Source organism: Rhamphochromis sp. 'chilingali', assembly GCF_963969265.1.
Source record: "Rhamphochromis sp. 'chilingali' genome assembly, chromosome: 8".
In the NCBI taxonomy this organism is placed as follows: domain Eukaryota; kingdom Metazoa; phylum Chordata; class Actinopteri; order Cichliformes; family Cichlidae; genus Rhamphochromis; species Rhamphochromis sp. 'chilingali'.
Genome location: NC_137935.1, coordinates 39,217,848 through 39,234,351, shown reverse-complemented (window position 1 = coordinate 39,234,351; position 16,504 = coordinate 39,217,848). Strand labels below are relative to the sequence as shown.

Below are 16,504 nucleotides of genomic sequence, written 5' to 3'. Positions count from 1 at the left end.
TATTATTGTGTTTGAGGGTACAGTTGTCCATTGTGGGTGTGTGTATGTTCAGTCCATGAGTTTAACGTGGGTCAGATGTCAGGAGGCAGAGTTCAGGAGTCTGACAGCTGTGGGGAAGAAGCTGTTCCGGTACCTGGTGGTCTTAGTCCGGAGGCTCCTGTGGCGCCTCCCAGAGGGCAGGAGGGTGAAGAGTCCATGTGATGGGTGACTGGGGTCTTTGATGATTTTCCCAGCCCTTTTCAGACACCGCTTCCTGTAGATGTCTTTTATGGCAGGAAGTGGTGCTCCGGCGATGCGCTGGGCAGTTTTCACGACCCTCTGCAACGCCTTCCGGTCCGAGGCAGAGCAGTTCCCGTACCAGACTGTTATACAGTTGGTCAGGATGCTCTCGATGGTGCAACGATAGAAGTTCACCAGGATGTCTGAGGACAGGTGGTTCTTCCTCAGAGTCCTCAAGAAGAAGAGGCGCTGGTGAGCCTTCTTGACCAGCTTGGAGCAGTTGGTCGTCCAGGTGAGATCCTCGGAGATGTGGACTCCCAGGAACTTGAAGCTGCTCACACGCTCCACAGCCGTCCCCTTAATGTGGATGGGTGGATGTGGGTCAGCATTCCTCCTGTAGTCCACGATGAGCTCCTTGGTCTTCTCGGTGTTAAGCAGCAGGTTGTTTCTGTCGCACCACTCAGCCAGACGATCCACCTCCTCCCTGTAGGCGGCCTCATCGTTGTCACTGATGAGGCCAATCGCCGTGGTGTCATCTGCAAACTTAATGATGGTGTTGGAACCATCAGCAGGTCTGCAGTCGTGGGTGAAGAGGGAGTAGAGGAAAGGGCTCATCACACAGCCTTGTGGTACACCGGTGTTCATCGTGACTGTAGATGAACAGTGGTTATCCAGCCGGACATGTTGGGGGCAGTTGGTCAGGAAGTCCAGTAACCATTTGCAGATGAGGGAACTGATACCCAGGCCTGTCAGTTTCCTGATGAGTTGTGAGGGGTGGGTTGTATTGAATGCTGAACTGAAGTCTATAAACAGCATTCTGGCGTAGGTGTTGTTGTTGTCCAGGTGTGAGAGGACAGAGTGCAGTGCGATGGAGACTGCATCCTCTGTGCTCCTGTTCTGACGGTATGCGAATTGGTGGGGGTCCAGGGTGGGGGGGAGACAGGATTTGAAGTGTGCTCGGACTTTGAGTTACCAAACAGCTTTAAAATGGCTGAGTGTCAAGTGTTTGAAATGTTTGACTCGTGGCTATGGTTCCAAATCGCTTCCACTTTGTTATAATACCACTAACAGCTGACTGTGGAATATTTAATATATTGGGAATTTCATGACTGGATTTGTTGCACCCTAACCCTATCACTGGAATTCACTGAGCTCCTGGGAGTGACTGGAACGCCTGAATTCAACAATTTGGATGTGTCAGTACTTTTGGCAGTGTAGTGTGTAAATCAGCTACATCCACGAGAGGGAGAAGAGTTAATGAAAAGGTAAATAATTATGCCTCACAGTGATTTCAAAATAATTTCCATTTTATGATTTCCACAGAAATCGTACCAATGTGTTCATGACACCACCTGCAGGGGTTGGATGTGTTAGTGATGGGCAGGAGGAGAAGTGCAGAACACTGGTGGATAATTTGGTTCAGGAGAAGTCATCTGCCTTTCAGTGTGAAGGTGGCCAACCTCAGGAGGAAGAGAACAGCTGCACAACCCATTTTCATCCTGGGACAAGATGATGATGTGCAAGTATTTGTCGTCCACACTGACAACAAGTTGACCAACACACAGGCTGTATAAGAGAAAGCTGTGTTTCCTAAAGAACCAGAGATCCGTCAATATGTGCAGCAAGTGTGCATTGTTATGGTCGTCTGGGGGGAGTAGCATCAGAGTTTGGATAAACTGACTGCAAACTGGTCACTTACTAAACTGTTACCCTGCTGGGTAATCCTGAGCCTCTGCACCAGTTAGTGAGCAGGTAGTGAAGCGCCTTCAGACCGATTCTGCACCTCTGCCACAAAGACAGAGGTGAGTAATCTCTTATGAAAACATGCTATTGGTAGTCTACCCAGTAACGGCTCCTCTTGTTGTTACACCTTTCAAGTAATAGGAAAAAAATCATATTTATTTTATTTGCATATCAACAAAAACAAGCCACTTATCGGGGCCTGGAGCCTGGGGCTCGCTCGGGCCCCTTCGGAGGTGGGGTGCCCCCGGCCTCTCGGCCTGGGGCTCGGTCACTCAGGCACGGCTGGCTGCCGGCGGAGCTCACGGGCGCGTCACTGCAACTCCCCCTGGCTTCTGCTCCACGGCTGCTGGGTGACCCCTCATCTGGGACTCTCCTCAGCTCTTTCTGGGACAGTGGTGCGGCTGCCCCTCTGTTGGTCTTCCTTGGTCTCTTGTGTTCTGGGGGCCTCTGGATGTCTGGAGTTTTGATCTCCTCCATACCTGCTTCATGCCCTGGAGGACGTGGCTGTGGCCCCCCCACACCCTCTAGCAGATCATTACATGAAGGAACCTTTTAAAAAACAAAAAACAAGCGCATCCATGCTCACAGGTGTACACACGGGTGATCACACCCACAAACTACACCCTTTTTGGCTCCTACCTCAAAGCACACTGTGTTCTGTTGATCTTATGTGCTGCACAATAATGTTTAATATTTAGTATTTACTGTCATATTCCCATATATCATTGTGATGTTGTTTATTCTATTACTCTTGTTCTCTTCTGCTTGCTTTCTTTTTTCTTTCTCAGCAGGTGATCCAGGTGATTGATATATGCATTTTTTTTTCTCTGCCCGTTCTGTTGGTTTTTGTCTTTTGCCCTTCTCCCCCGTCCCTCTTCTCAGCTGTTTCTCTTTCCCTCTTTCTTTCTCCCCTTCTTTCCCCCAGTCAAGTCTGTCCCGTATTCAGTAAGTGAAAATAAAATAAACAATAAAAGGTGAATCAAATGGACCATTACGGCAAGGCTGGGATGGTCAGTTTGGTAAAGTAAATCCGTTGGGCATCTTTCTTTGCCTTTAGACAACAATTCTGATGCAAAAGAGCCAAACGGGACAGGCAAAAAAAACAAACAAAAACAAAAACAAGCCGATGAGTTAAACGTAGAACAGCATTTGGTCCGTCCCCCTTCACAGGTAAGTCTTCCTACAAATCTTTGTCTGCTTGTGTTAGTCTCAAACTTTTCCATTAATACAATTCTGTTCTGTCATTTATCTTTATGTTTGAGTCTTAAAAGCAAAACCAGGGACAAGGTCTGCAATTCAGCTGTTGCAGTTTATTCAGATGTAGCAATGTTAAGTGACCCCTGCTATAGAAATACATTAAAACTGGATTTTTTTATATTGGTTTACAAAACAGCAAAACAGAAAAGCTAAAATATACAAATGAACGCAAACACTGAGAAAGCTTTGAATAAATTAATAAAGAAATGCTATTAAAATACAGACATATTAAATAACGTACATCAGACATGTCAGACTGCTGAATGCTGAACAGCTCCTCCTGTTGGACTTTACGTGTGATCATCTTGTTTCATAGAGGTTCTTCAAACGTTGAGCCGAGAACATAAATGTGATCTAAAAACGTATGTATGTTGAATTTTGCACATTTTCTGCAAACAGTTTATGAAACATCCTTGTAAAGAAAACACAACAATTAGACTCCAGGTAACAAATCAGTGCACACTGAATGATTATGAAGTGAGGCTCTCTGTATTGCTTTCAAATAATTATTCTCAACTTTTCTCATTTAGTATTACTCAGGCTGCGTCGCTGCACACACTGGCATGATTCAGCCTTCAGTGGTCCCGTGTGTAGCTGGTAATGTGTCAGTATTTGTGTCTGTTGTCAGAGGAAGTTGAAGTGTGCGCCTGTTAGGATACATTCACAAAAACAAAGTCCTGAAATGTGACAGTCATCAGCGTACAGTCGGCAGACTGTGATCACACAGTTTGATTCTGTTTACCACAAAAATTGGTTTTATATATAAACTAATATTTTATATATGAAAAATAATATAAGAATATAAAAACACAGAAAATGAAAACCACAGGTATATATTTAAAAGAATCCTTTTTGAACAAACATGCACATTATGACTGTTGTGATAAGTTTTCTGCTCCTTTCATTTATTCAGCAGGAATTAAAAGCCCACCTGTAATCTGCACGCATGATTTAAAGTACCCGTTTAGAAATTAGTGTCCAAACTGACACTCGCTGCTCGTAAACGATTGTTTTCCTGAATTTCGGCCTCATCTGTCACCACCTGCTCTGGACTCTCCACATCCACGTAGTCCTGCAAAGAAGAACACAGTTTATCTCACACATGTTTGTCTATCTGCAGGTTCAAACTGGGAGAAAGTTCAGAAAATAATCTCTATAAACACAATTCAACTACATGTGGGTGCATTTAATAACCAAAACACGATGAAGCAAAAGCTGAGTGAAACTCAAACGTTACCTTTCTGTTTGATTGAATTCATTTCAACAGAATTATCGCGTCAGTGAGTATTTAAGACAGAGAGACTGAGGAGTTTACTCTGACAATACTGTGGAAACACTTAATATAGTCGCGTTTTTGTCAGGATTTTAATGCTGTGTGATGAATATTCTCAGCACCACAAAGGCTATGCTGTGATGTTTACAGATCATAACAAAGAGAGAAGAGCTTAAAACATGCTGCTGCTTACCGCATCGTTTTCCATGATGCTCTCCAGCACGCAGACGATGTCTGTGAACGAGGGCCTCAGGGTGTACGGCTCCTGCCAGCAGTCTCGCATGATGTGAAGTCTGTGAGGTCAGAGGCCACTCAGTGATACACAGTCCATGATTCTCTATCATAGTTACTATCATCCTGAGGTATAAGAGGATGGTACATAAGGAATGGTGCGGGACTGGCACATGAATGCGACTCATCCAGTTTAGATATTGATGGGGGGACGAGTTGAACCGAAATTAAGCTAAAGGAGGAAAAAGGTCGGAAAGCTACGTCCAGCAGAACACAGTCGCTTTCAGTTTTACTTTGTGAGTCATCTACACACGTGTTCTGATGACACCTCCCCCTCCTAAACACACACTCCCATCACAAGCACAACACACAAAAGACATGATTTTGTTTTTCTGAGCATAACTTCATTAAATATTCTCCTGAAAACAAAACTCTGTATGAGCCATGAGGCTCGACAAAATGCTCCTGACAGCGAGCCTCTTTAGTAAACGCAGCAGCTTTTTAGCGGTTTTACACAGATGTTGATGGGTCTTTTAGATTTCTGCCAAGCTAACGGGATCGAGGTGTATTCCTACCTTCCTTGGGTGAGGCTGACTCCCCCCTTTGTTAGAACTCTCTCTGCTTATTTGGCCGTTACAATTAGCCAATCAGCCTCCCCGGTGTACGTGCACCTGCTGTTCGTAACCTCTGGTTTGCACGAGCGATCTTGTTCCTTCTGCAGCTTGTTTTCCAGCTGTTTCTTTGCGTATGACACTTTGTCATTTGCTGACTGCGTGTCATAACTGGCCGACTGTGCCTCGTGTGTCCTCCTCTGAGTTCTACCAGATATCTTTGATTTGACAACAATTGTTCTTAAATTTTGGATGTTGATGTTGCTGCTCGCCTGCTGACAGGGACACGCTGGCTGCCCGTCCGTCTTAGAATTGACTTTAAAAGTTTGTTGTTCTCCTGGCTCCTACGTACCTCTGAGCGTTTGCTGTCGTGGCCCCCAGATTATGGGATACGTTGGCCCTCTGTATTAGGCATATTTACATCTCTTTTAAAAACACACATGTTCTCTGAGGCATTTTAGGAAAAACCAGCTTCTGGACAGATTTAGTCAGTTTTTTGGTCACTTTTAATCTTTGTTATTTCTTTAATTGTATTTATTATCTAATTATTAATTCAAGTGTATCTTTTATTTAATTATTTAATTATTATTTAATTTTCTTTGTCTGATTAATGTTTGATTTCTTAACTTTTATCTCTGTTTTTACTGGAAAGTACTTTGGTCAGCCATGTTGTTTTTAAAGTAGAAATAAAGTTGGATTTTTTCTGATTTTCAGCAACAGTTTATGTGTTGAATATTGATGCTATGATGGCATGTTGTGTTCTTTAAAGCAGCAGCTTCAGATTTGCTCTGAAGTCTCTCACAGTGACACGTGAGCATTACTCTGCTAGAAACCTGAAAGCTGATGTTTGTGTTTCAACAAAGCTCAATGAAACCTGACTCTGAGTAACAGCTGATTTCATTACGAGGATGATTCTTCTGTTGAGAACAGCAGTATTACTCTTTACTGCAGCAGAGTACACATGTGCGGTTGCATCACGAAACATGAAACGTGGCACGGCCTGCTGAGGGACCCACTGTGACAGGGGGGAGCTGTTTTCAAAATGAAGAAATAAATTAACTTAACTGACATATATCAATAACTAATATACCTAAAGGCAGTTTTCACTTACATCTCTGGTCTGCAGCCTTCCGGGTTTGTGTTTTTGTGACCCATACAGATGTGGTACACCACTTGCTCTGATGTCTCCAGGTTTGGATACGGCAGTGTACCTGAAAATGTATTCATATCACAATTTCTCTTAAAGTGGATTCTGTCACTGAATATGTGCCCAGAGCAGCAAATATCACTGTGTAATAGAAATCCCTGTGTGGGTGTGGACTGCAGACTTTTAGTAATTTACAGTAAGACAGATAAAAGTATCCAACTCATAATCTCTACAAAGAACCGTACAAACACTGCAGGGTCCACGAGTTATTAATACACTGTAATTCAATTCAGCTGTATTTATATTGAGTCAAATCACCACAACAGTTGCCTCGAGGTGCAGCTATTGCAGTTGCACTGTAGACTTACAGGACAGCTAACGTTTTAAATGTCATACGACTGAACTGGAGAGCGAAGTCAGACAAAAGTAGGACGACAGGATGCTTCAGTCAGCTTCTTCATGTGTTTGGATGCTGGTGACAAGGCGCCAGGTTTCCACCTCTGTTCAGAGATGTACTCGTAACCAATGACACAACTTTCCAGAGTCAATTTATGTTTATATTTGTGCTTACATTAATGTTGTGTTATTTCATTTCAGCACTGCTAATACACTGTGGCTGTATCACGGTAGAGGAAACAAGCTTTTAATTTCTCCATTTTATTCTGGCCGGAGTGAACAGCGGCCCGTTGTAATGACTTTCAACCAAAACACGGAGCCACCACAACACAAGGCCGCTCTTCAACAAAGAGCACGTTTGGAACATATTACTGAACAAGTAGAGGAGAAGTCATGATTTCCAGTGGTCAGAGAGCAGCCCAAACCTCCCACTCACCAAATGTCTGCATCTCCCACAGCACGATGCCAAACGCCCACACGTCTCCCTTGTAGCTGTAGTAGTTGTTCTTGAAGTACTCTGGGGGGTACCAGCGCAGGGGTACACGTTGCTGCACAATTTACACATGATGGAAAAAGTGATTTCACCAAAACTTGAAGGTGATATTTTCAACTATGTCAGTGGGACAATTTTAGACATCTAAAAAGATCGTGGAGGAAATGCACGACACCATTACTGCTGGTCTTTTTCTGCACCACAGTTTCCTGTTGAAAAGGATGTTGCTAAATCTCCTGCACACGTGCAGTAACACAGAAGCAAAGTCTGTTTCAAACTGGGCTCAAAAAGAGTTCACTACATTTGTAGCTCAACCAGTAACAAAGGTCATCCTATCACATCAGGTTGGACCAAACGTGAGATGCAGTTACACTTTTTGTTTTTGTAATATCCAGGTTACATTTGAAAGTGTTGTCCTGAAGCACTTTCAGTCAGGACCACTTTAGCTAACGAGAGATCCGCGGTCATTTAGATTTGCTGGTGTGGCTCATCTCTGGGACATCCCCGCTCTTCCATGTGCACACATCGAAAGCTGGAGGTGGGGAGAGGAACAGCAGCAACAAAGCAAGGCACCAGCAACTACAGACAGTGATTAAGTCAGAAATTACATAAAAGGAGAAACAATGGCGGAGGAAGGGGGTGCGAAGCGGCCTAAAGACGAGCAGTAACTGTGGACGGCTCCAATAGCTTGTACAAAGGCATGACTGGCTGTAACTCAGGATGTGGAGCAGGTCATCTGCTAAATATAAACACCAAATATCCTCAGGCAACATCTGACTCAAAGATTCTCTCCTGAGTACAGATGTGTGCACACGTTGGACAGAAAGCACTTCTGTAGAAGCTCGTATGAATGGAGCAGAGCTCAATTAGGCTGGTGCTGAGATCAGCTGATGTGACGGTGGCTGACTTTGTTCAAACTCTGCTCAAACCTCAAACATGCATTGATGTTACAGTGAGAGTGAAACTACAGCGCGGGAGCAAAGCTGGAAACGTTTGGGTCACTTTGGATTCTCACTGGGAATCAAACACGAACGGAGGACGTGATCATCCACAAATAAGATCAATGAATTTGAAAATGTGCTGCAAAGCTGTTCGGCAGTCCGAGGACTGTGAGAAAAGGATGCTGTGTGTGCGTACTGCGATCTTACACGTGGGTTTCTCCAGCGACTGCTGCGACGGCTCGCCATTCGCGTCAAGTCTCGGGCGAGACCAAACTCGGCCACTTTCACCTCCCAGGGAAACTTGTTGACCATGACATTCCTCAGAGCCAAGTCACAGTGAATAATCTGCACAGAGAACCAACAACATTAATGCAAAATGTAAACACAACGATAAAAAGTGTGTTCAAACTGTCAAAAACAAAAGTCACACTGGGACAAAGTGGGACCAGTATATTTCCTATCAGTCTGCTATGCTCTTACCATTTTGGAGCGCAGGTGCTGCATGGCTAGAGCAACGTGGTACGAGGCAATGGTGAGGAGGCTCTGCAGCTCAGGGTCAGTACTCAGGTGGGCTCTGTTGGTCTGCAGGAAGGTCCTCAGAGTGCCGTAGCTCACATACTCCATGATCAGAATGTAGGGCTCTGCACAGAGAACATCCCAGTCAGAGACAGAGACGTAGGGCCTTACAGAGGGACACGCCTCCAAGAAGAATGCAACAGACGTTACAGGTTAGTTCGTAGTTACAGGTTAGTTCGTAGTTACAGGTTAGTTCATAGTTACAGGTTAGTTCATAGTTACAGGTTAGTTCATAGTTACAGGTTAGGAAAGGGGGGAAACTAAGCATATCTGTCGGTGTGGAGGAAGATGACAAACAAACTGGTTCTTTCTACTCTACCTGAGCACTCTATAAAACATTTACCCGTTCATACAAGCACTTTTTCATGGTTACGTGCTTTTTGGCATGCAGACTGGAGCAGCCAGGGCTCAAACCAACAACCTTCTGATTAAGAAGGTTCCAAGCCGCTCTACCTGAGCAGAGAAACAGCAGTCTGTATGCACATGTTCATCACCTGCAGTGGTGTTCCAGTCCAGTAACTGGAGGATGTTCTTGTGGTGCATCAGTTTTCTCATGATGGAAACCTCCATGTCCACGTGTTTGAGGCGGACGCCTGAGGTAGAGGAAGACACAAAGGTCAAACCAAAGCCCAGATGTAACTGGCTAAATCAAAAGGAACGTATTCAGTTTTGTACTAAAGCTCAGCATGATTCATGTTAAAAATAATCCTCATTATTATTCTTGTCCTGACTCTTAGTTCAGCACCTGAGCTGAAGTGGTAAACGAAAAAGACAACAAAGAATAGTCGATGGATGCTAAAACTGTAGCTACAGCTGAGAGGAGTTGCAGATTCAGGTGGTTAGCCTCTGTGAGCTTGTCTCTGTGGGCAGCTCCTCCCACTTCCTTTTACAGTATTGAATGCATTGTTGTTATACGGCAAAACTTATATTGTACAAGATGAATTTGGTGCCATCAAAGTTCTCCTAGCTCGTCTCAGAGCTGCGTTTGACGTCACTGGTCACAGCATTTTAGCAATTTCATGAAGTCTGGAATCCCACAGGGTTACGTGTCAGTGCTTTTACACTACACTCGCTTCGTTTTTTTCAGTGCTAACAGTAAGTTATGGTCGGGGCTGTAATATTAACACCGAGCGCAACGTCAAAAATGTATGAAATGGCTCAGACCAATTTGTTTTTCAGGAATATTTGATCAACCAGAGCGATGACGTGTTGCAAAAACTGCATGAAAAATGTAAACAAACGTGAGCTTAAAGATTCCCACTAATTCTACTTAAAAACAGAATATTTGAACATCATTATAGGACAGCTTACAATCATTTACTTGGATGACAGTTTCCTTCTGCTTATCATGTCAAGTACTTAATTACTGCTTTCAGGGATGCTCCGCCTGCAGGCAAACCTCCAGCCATGTCTTTACCTTCCTTGCTGATCTTACAGGTGAACATGCTGTGGCCTTTACACGTCCCTCTGGTCATCCTGGCCTGGTAGAAGACGCCCTCCTTTCCTGCTTTGATCAGCTGCAGAAGGTTCAGGTCTGACTTGGTGAAAGGAGGATCCTTGAATTTGAAATAGACCCGTTCGTACATCATCAAGGTAGAACCGCACCAAACAGAACATGTGAAATCTAAATCTATCATCATCTGAAGGTTCATCTTCTGTGTCTACAGCAGGAACACAAAGATATCTGTGAATCAGCGCTACCTGCTGCAGTTGCTGCAGACCTTTCCACAGCTTCTTGGACGGAGACCTGGCTGAAGTGCTGGGTCGGAGTGGAGATTTGGGAGGAAGTTCCCGCTCCTCCTCCTCCTCCTCCACCACAACTGGGATCGGCCTCGCAGGTAAGAGGGGAGGCTCTACCCGAGGCACAGCACTCATCAGCATCTTGTTCTGCCGGAGCAATCTGATTGTCTTGAGAGCGGATCGGTATCTGCAAAATAACGTAGACAGTAGAACAGGTAACACCGACCCAGGTACGGAGGCGAAACACTCGGCTGCCCTACTAAACCAGGAGCAGCAAGTCTGACGACACACAGTTTGGGACTCGGAGCTAAACTGTGTAACTGTAAGTGACACTGCACATAAACCAAAGATCCAGACATCCAGTCTCTTCCACGTGTCCTTGTCAGTGTCATTGGGGGTGGAGCCTATCCCAGCTACCACAGGGTGAGAGGAAGGTCACGCCTGGGACAGGTCGCCAGTCTGTCGCAGGGCTAACACAGAGAGATAGACAACCGCTCATATTCACACCTATGGGTGATTTAGACTCACCAGTTAACCTGAACCCACTAACTGCATGTCTTTGTGCTGTGGGAGGAGCCAAGAGAACCCACTCAGACACGGGGAGAACACCCAGACTCCACACACTCCCAGCCAGACAGCGCATTCAGACCCAGGAGGCAACAGTGATAATATTCCTAACCTTAATGAAAACAAATCACATTTATCTAGAAATACATTATCTATAAACAGATCACCGAGTCTTGGGAGCTTTATTCTAAAAAAACGAGCTAAAACTGGTGGTTGGATAACACAGACATGAATTCAGATGGAGGCTGCAGAGCTGACCCTGACTCAACATTCGTTTTGAATAAGTCAGTCTTTTGCTATTATTTTCCACTTTTTGTAATGCACCATCATTTTAGTTGGTAACATGCTGCACAAATAGAAATGTTTTCAGAATAAAAGAACGAGGAACAGCTGAGAACAGCTGGCCATGTGTTCTTTTTGGCTCATTTCAAAACAGCGACACATTTGAATGGGATTGTATGCTAATACTGAAAGATAACATATGACGCCAAAATATTAGAAACATCTAACAAGGTGCTGTATAAAGTAGGTCCGTAGACATCTGTATTATGAGTCTATGTTAACACGATCTCTTACAGTGGATAACATCTGTTTTTGGACCTATGGCGCTATGCATTTATTATAATAATAATAATAATAATAATACAAAGGCTGAGCAAAAAAACTAAATTCATCTTCGGTGTTTTCACGTTCTACTTTAAAAGTACATAAACACTGAAATCTGAAGACTGCAGATCTCAGGAAATGAGACGATCAAAGAAGAACATCTCACTTTTGTAAAAAGGGAAATAAACGTCTACACCAAACTTCACACAGCAGGTGAGAGGTACATTTCACAAACAAGCAAAGACAAACTTTAAGGAAACCGTTATAGCGGTTAGCATCTGAGCGGCTCATTCCCTCCGTGAAGCCAGTGTGGCCAAAAATGGGCTTTTATTAACGTCTGATCTTATAATATATTCACGCTAAAGTACGTGAAGGGAAATTGTTATGTTTTATTTAATAATGCTGCTGTTACTGTTGCAGCTTTGGTGAGGACAGTCAGCTTAATTTGAACATAAAATGTAGCAAACAGACCAAGTGAGACTGAGGTCACGTCGTTAATAAAAGCCTTTTTAAAGAACTTAAAATGGACTTACTTTCTGATGCACACGGCTCCCAGCACTGTGAACACCACGATGGTGAAGGAGAGGAGACCGCTGAGGGTGTATACAACGGAGTAGACATCTGAAAGGCCACAAATAAGTAAGTCTAAGATTCACGAGCTCTTACAAAGCGTCAAAGCCTCAAAGCTCACCTGAACAGTTCGCCATGTCCTCTGCTCAGTGTTTGTTTTCTGGCACAAACTGGTAAAAGAACATCAGGCTGGTCTGGAACAGCGATAGGAAGAACGTTTAGAACGTTTCTTTTTATAGAGCTGATTCACTGAAGCCCAAAATACAAAGAAAGCACAGGAAGAGAGTAACTAAATGAAAAAGCCCTACCTGTGCTCTGTGACAACTTTGATCAAGTCCATTCTTCTCGCCTAAGCCTGCCAGTCAGACACCAGACAGTATTTATTCTGCTCGGTCCCACTTAAAAATTCAAAAATCCGCCTTGTGCTGGATAAAATGTCTGACCCGTGTTGTGTTCAGCAGGAGCTCTCACAGTACATCAACCACAAGACAATCAGAGGAAATGAAGTGAAGCAGCAAGTGGTTTGAGATGCGCTGTTTCACCTCACGCTGATTTCTAGAATGAGTGTGAGTCCACTTCACACTAAACTGTCTTCATGTCAGCTCTCCCAGCTCACGCAGTAACGCTGCAGATGCTCGGTCAGTTTGTAGAAGTATGAAAGTTCGTCAAAAAACTTTAATCATGCAAACTGTTTTTTTCTTTTAACTCTTTGGTTTACCCCCGCACCCTCTCATTAACCACAGTGGAATATTATTTACTGCAGCAAAAATAGAAATACCACAGTACTAACGACATAATCTCAAGTTAGACTCGAAGACGTTATCTGTGCAACTTACAGTAACAATGTCATGTAGAGGGGCTCAAATCAATGTAACAATGTTACAGTGATTATTTGATGGAGCTCGTTTTAAGCACATTATTTACTGTCGGGTAGTTTATTGTTCTGAAAAATGACCTCACTTTAATGTTTAAGGACAGCTTTCATAAGCTTGTTGGGGCTGCCAACAGAAAGAGAACCAGATCAACAGGTCATCTAAAGTACAAACATTTTAAATTTAATCACACCCAAAAGTTAATCTAGTGTTAAGTTACCGACTTAAACACACTGACGCAGTCATTTTCCACGTCCAACGTGTGACCAGTCACAGTCTCTCTGCTCTGACACTAAAAACTGAAAATGTCAGTCAGGATTAGGCGAGAGGCGGAAAAGCCCCTGACTGGTGCGCAGGGCAGAAAGAGTAGCGCTGTTTAATTCGGAGAAGCTGCTGCAAAGCCCCTGTGTGTGGTTTCCTCTCTCGTCTGTTAGCTGACTGCAAAACACCGAGGAAGGACAACAAAGGTCAACAACTGTTTTAAATTTGCTGCACTTCTTCGTTATGACGAGCACAATCATGTAAAACCACTGCTGTTTCTAACATGTTAGCATGCTTACATTTGCTCATTTGAACCAAATAAAAAGTCAAGTTTAAAAGACTTCCATGCAAAGAAATGAAGGTCCAGGGCTTTGTGGTCTAACCTCTGTCTGCCAAAACTCGCTGTAGGTGCATGTAGTGTGACATCTGTGGAGCCCGGGCATGTGTGGGAGGCTGAGAGATACGCACAGCACGCGCTGTAGAGAGCTCCTCTGCAGTAAAAAGTGGTAAACTGGGGTGAGCACGTATAGACATCTCCAAAAAATACAATTAAAGGAAAACTTTTTAATAATCAGTTAAACTTGTGGGATGTTGCTCTGCTCAATTAACCCTCATAATGTCCTCCCGATTTCCACACAGCTGTGGTCCTCAGGGGTCAGAAATGTCCCCACTTCATTTGAGTGTTTTTTAAAGTATAAATTGTCGATCAATTCAGTGTTACACCTTAGTTTTACTTAAGACCAACACATTAACACAAAATTTACCCAACATTTTAGGGCCACCAGACCTTGTTTACATAAAGTACACTTTGTTTTTGAGCGAAAATAAAACGAGACAATAAAAGATTGTTTTGACTGTTTGTCTAACTACAGAGTGCTGTATGTTGAACTGTAGTGAGAAAGTTCTTTTGAAGCATTTATAAATTTTAAATGGCAGCACATAATCACAGCTGTGGTCCTCAGGGGTCAAAAATGTCCCCATCTGGTTTGATTGATACTTAATTAATATGAAGTGGATTTTTCCCCACTTTTAATTAAAACTTAATTCAAACATTTTGACACAATTTTTTTTATTCCATTTTGAATTTAAGTCTGATAAAAACCTCATAAAAATGAATTTTTTCTTTGTTTTCGGGTAAAAACTAAATTAAATCATCAGTTATTGTGAGGATCGTTTCACAACCAGAGTCGGTTGCTTTAAAGAGCAGGAGGGGCCGTTACTCAGTTTGCTGCTATTAGAGATCAGGATGAAATCCTTGTGAGACCCTGTACTGGTGCAGTGGGTCCTGCTTTCCACCTGGTGCACGACAGTGCCCGGACTCATGTGACCAGATTATGCAGGCAGTTCTTGGAGGATACCACTGCCTGGTCTCCATGCTTGCTGGACCCACGTCCAATAGAACCTCTGGGAGATAAACAATATGAGAACAGCACCACCAAGGCTGGAGATGGAGCAACACTGAAAGAGAGGACCGGTGAAGCACGCAACACATAACAACAATGCTCAGTGGCTAGGATCTAAGAGCACACCACAGCAACCATCACAGTGGCAGAATGACTCACAGAAGCTAAAGCTACAGAAGCTAACTACACTCCATCAGCACAAATTAACGAGCTGCTTATGTATGAGATACACCCAGAATGGCTAACTGAAGGCTGGATAGTCCTGATCCCCAAAGATCCCCAGAGGACATCAGTCATGTCCAACTACCGGCCAATAGCCTGTCTCAGCACTACATGGAAGCCCCTTTTAGGCATTATAGCAGCAAGATGGATAGGTGTATGGCTCAATACATAACCAAGGAATTGGCAGAAACACCAGAGGGGCAAAATACCAACCAGTGTTCGAGCAGTCTCGCTAGACTTCTAGACTCTCTAGACTCTCTAGACTGCCTAGAACTGTACAAGATCAGTGTGATGCTGAGAACCTTCTTCAGGAATCCCATGGGGGAACAGAGACCAACAGAGGCCAACTAAAAGTCAATACCACAAGTTGCCATCAAGTCTAGGATCTAACACATGCTCCGTCCCAAAAGCTGTTCTGCATAGACCTGAACCCCATGGATGGAGCAGTCGTTAACCACCTCTAGATGGACGACGTCAAGCCTTATGCCAGGAGTGAACAAGACACCAACTCACTGATCCACAACAACAACATGGGAATGCCATTGGACTGGACAAGTGTGGTCACATGGTAACAAAGACAGGGCAACATTGCAGACACCTACAAGTACCTTTGGGGGGACACAGAGGCAATTTGGAACCATGAAGAGGCCACCAGGAAAGTTGCAACCAACAAAATAAGAGATAAAAGCCACTGACATTGAAACAAGGAAGCTCCTTACCATGCATGGAGTCCAGCACCCTCCAAGGAAGGACCTCGCTCTCCTGCAGCAGTGCGGTATGAGAAGGGTCCAGAGGAACAAGTGGTATAAATGAGCCCAGAAGAATCTGGTCTACATCAGAAGGTTGAATCTAGTCAGATATGCAGACCACCTCAACCTACTGGATGACTTATACGCAAGTGTGTTTCAGGCATGTCTAACCAGGAGGAAGCTCTGTGGCAGAGCCCATGAAGCTGTGGTTGCAGCCTTACTTCCCCTACAGCAAAGACATTGACTGTATTCCAAATTAGAGATGGACCGATCCGATATTACGTATCGGTATCGGTCCCATACTGACCTAAATTACTGGATCGGATATCGGAGAAAAATAAAAAATGTAATCCGATCCATTAAATATCAGGAAAGCACCTCACAAAACTTGCAACACGCCGTAACTCACCTCAGAACGTTAGCACGTCGGAGCAGTATGCATCACGTGATAGAGCGGCTGTGGCATGCGGGACCTGTCGGTGGTCTGGATAGCATTTGGAGCTTCGCTAGCAACCCGGCATTTCATCTCCGACAAAGTTATCCCCGAGAGAAGTAAAGCAAGTGTGTAAGTCCATCTCTGAATGTTTGTAAAGCATTCCTGCGTTAAGCTTAACAAACGATATATGG

The 16,504-nt window shown here is 43.9% G+C and overlaps 1 protein-coding gene across 2 annotated transcripts; it reads right to left on the bottom strand.

The window, feature by feature from the left end:
- Positions 1-2,756: 2,756 nt before the first annotated feature.
- LOC308401150 (tyrosine kinase receptor Cad96Ca) lies at positions 2,757-16,489 on the bottom strand. 2 transcript variants are annotated; one of them, XM_080889252.1, is made up of 13 exons: positions 15,848-16,489; positions 12,679-13,994; positions 12,492-12,564; positions 12,334-12,421; positions 10,589-10,814; positions 10,305-10,443; positions 9,382-9,480; positions 8,792-8,952; positions 8,519-8,656; positions 7,314-7,425; positions 6,446-6,545; positions 4,686-4,785; positions 2,757-4,291 (listed from the first exon to the last, which is right to left on the bottom strand). In XM_080889252.1, exons 3-13 carry the CDS (start codon positions 12,505-12,507, stop codon positions 4,184-4,186), a joined length of 1,287 nt encoding a protein of 428 aa, XP_080745378.1. In that variant the 5' UTR covers positions 12,508-12,564; positions 12,679-13,994; positions 15,848-16,489; the 3' UTR covers positions 2,757-4,183. The 2 variants fall into 2 exon arrangements, with proteins under 2 accessions (XP_080745378.1, XP_080745377.1); XM_080889251.1 differs by having other exon boundaries at positions 12,492-13,994.
- Positions 16,490-16,504: the final 15 nt, after the last annotated feature.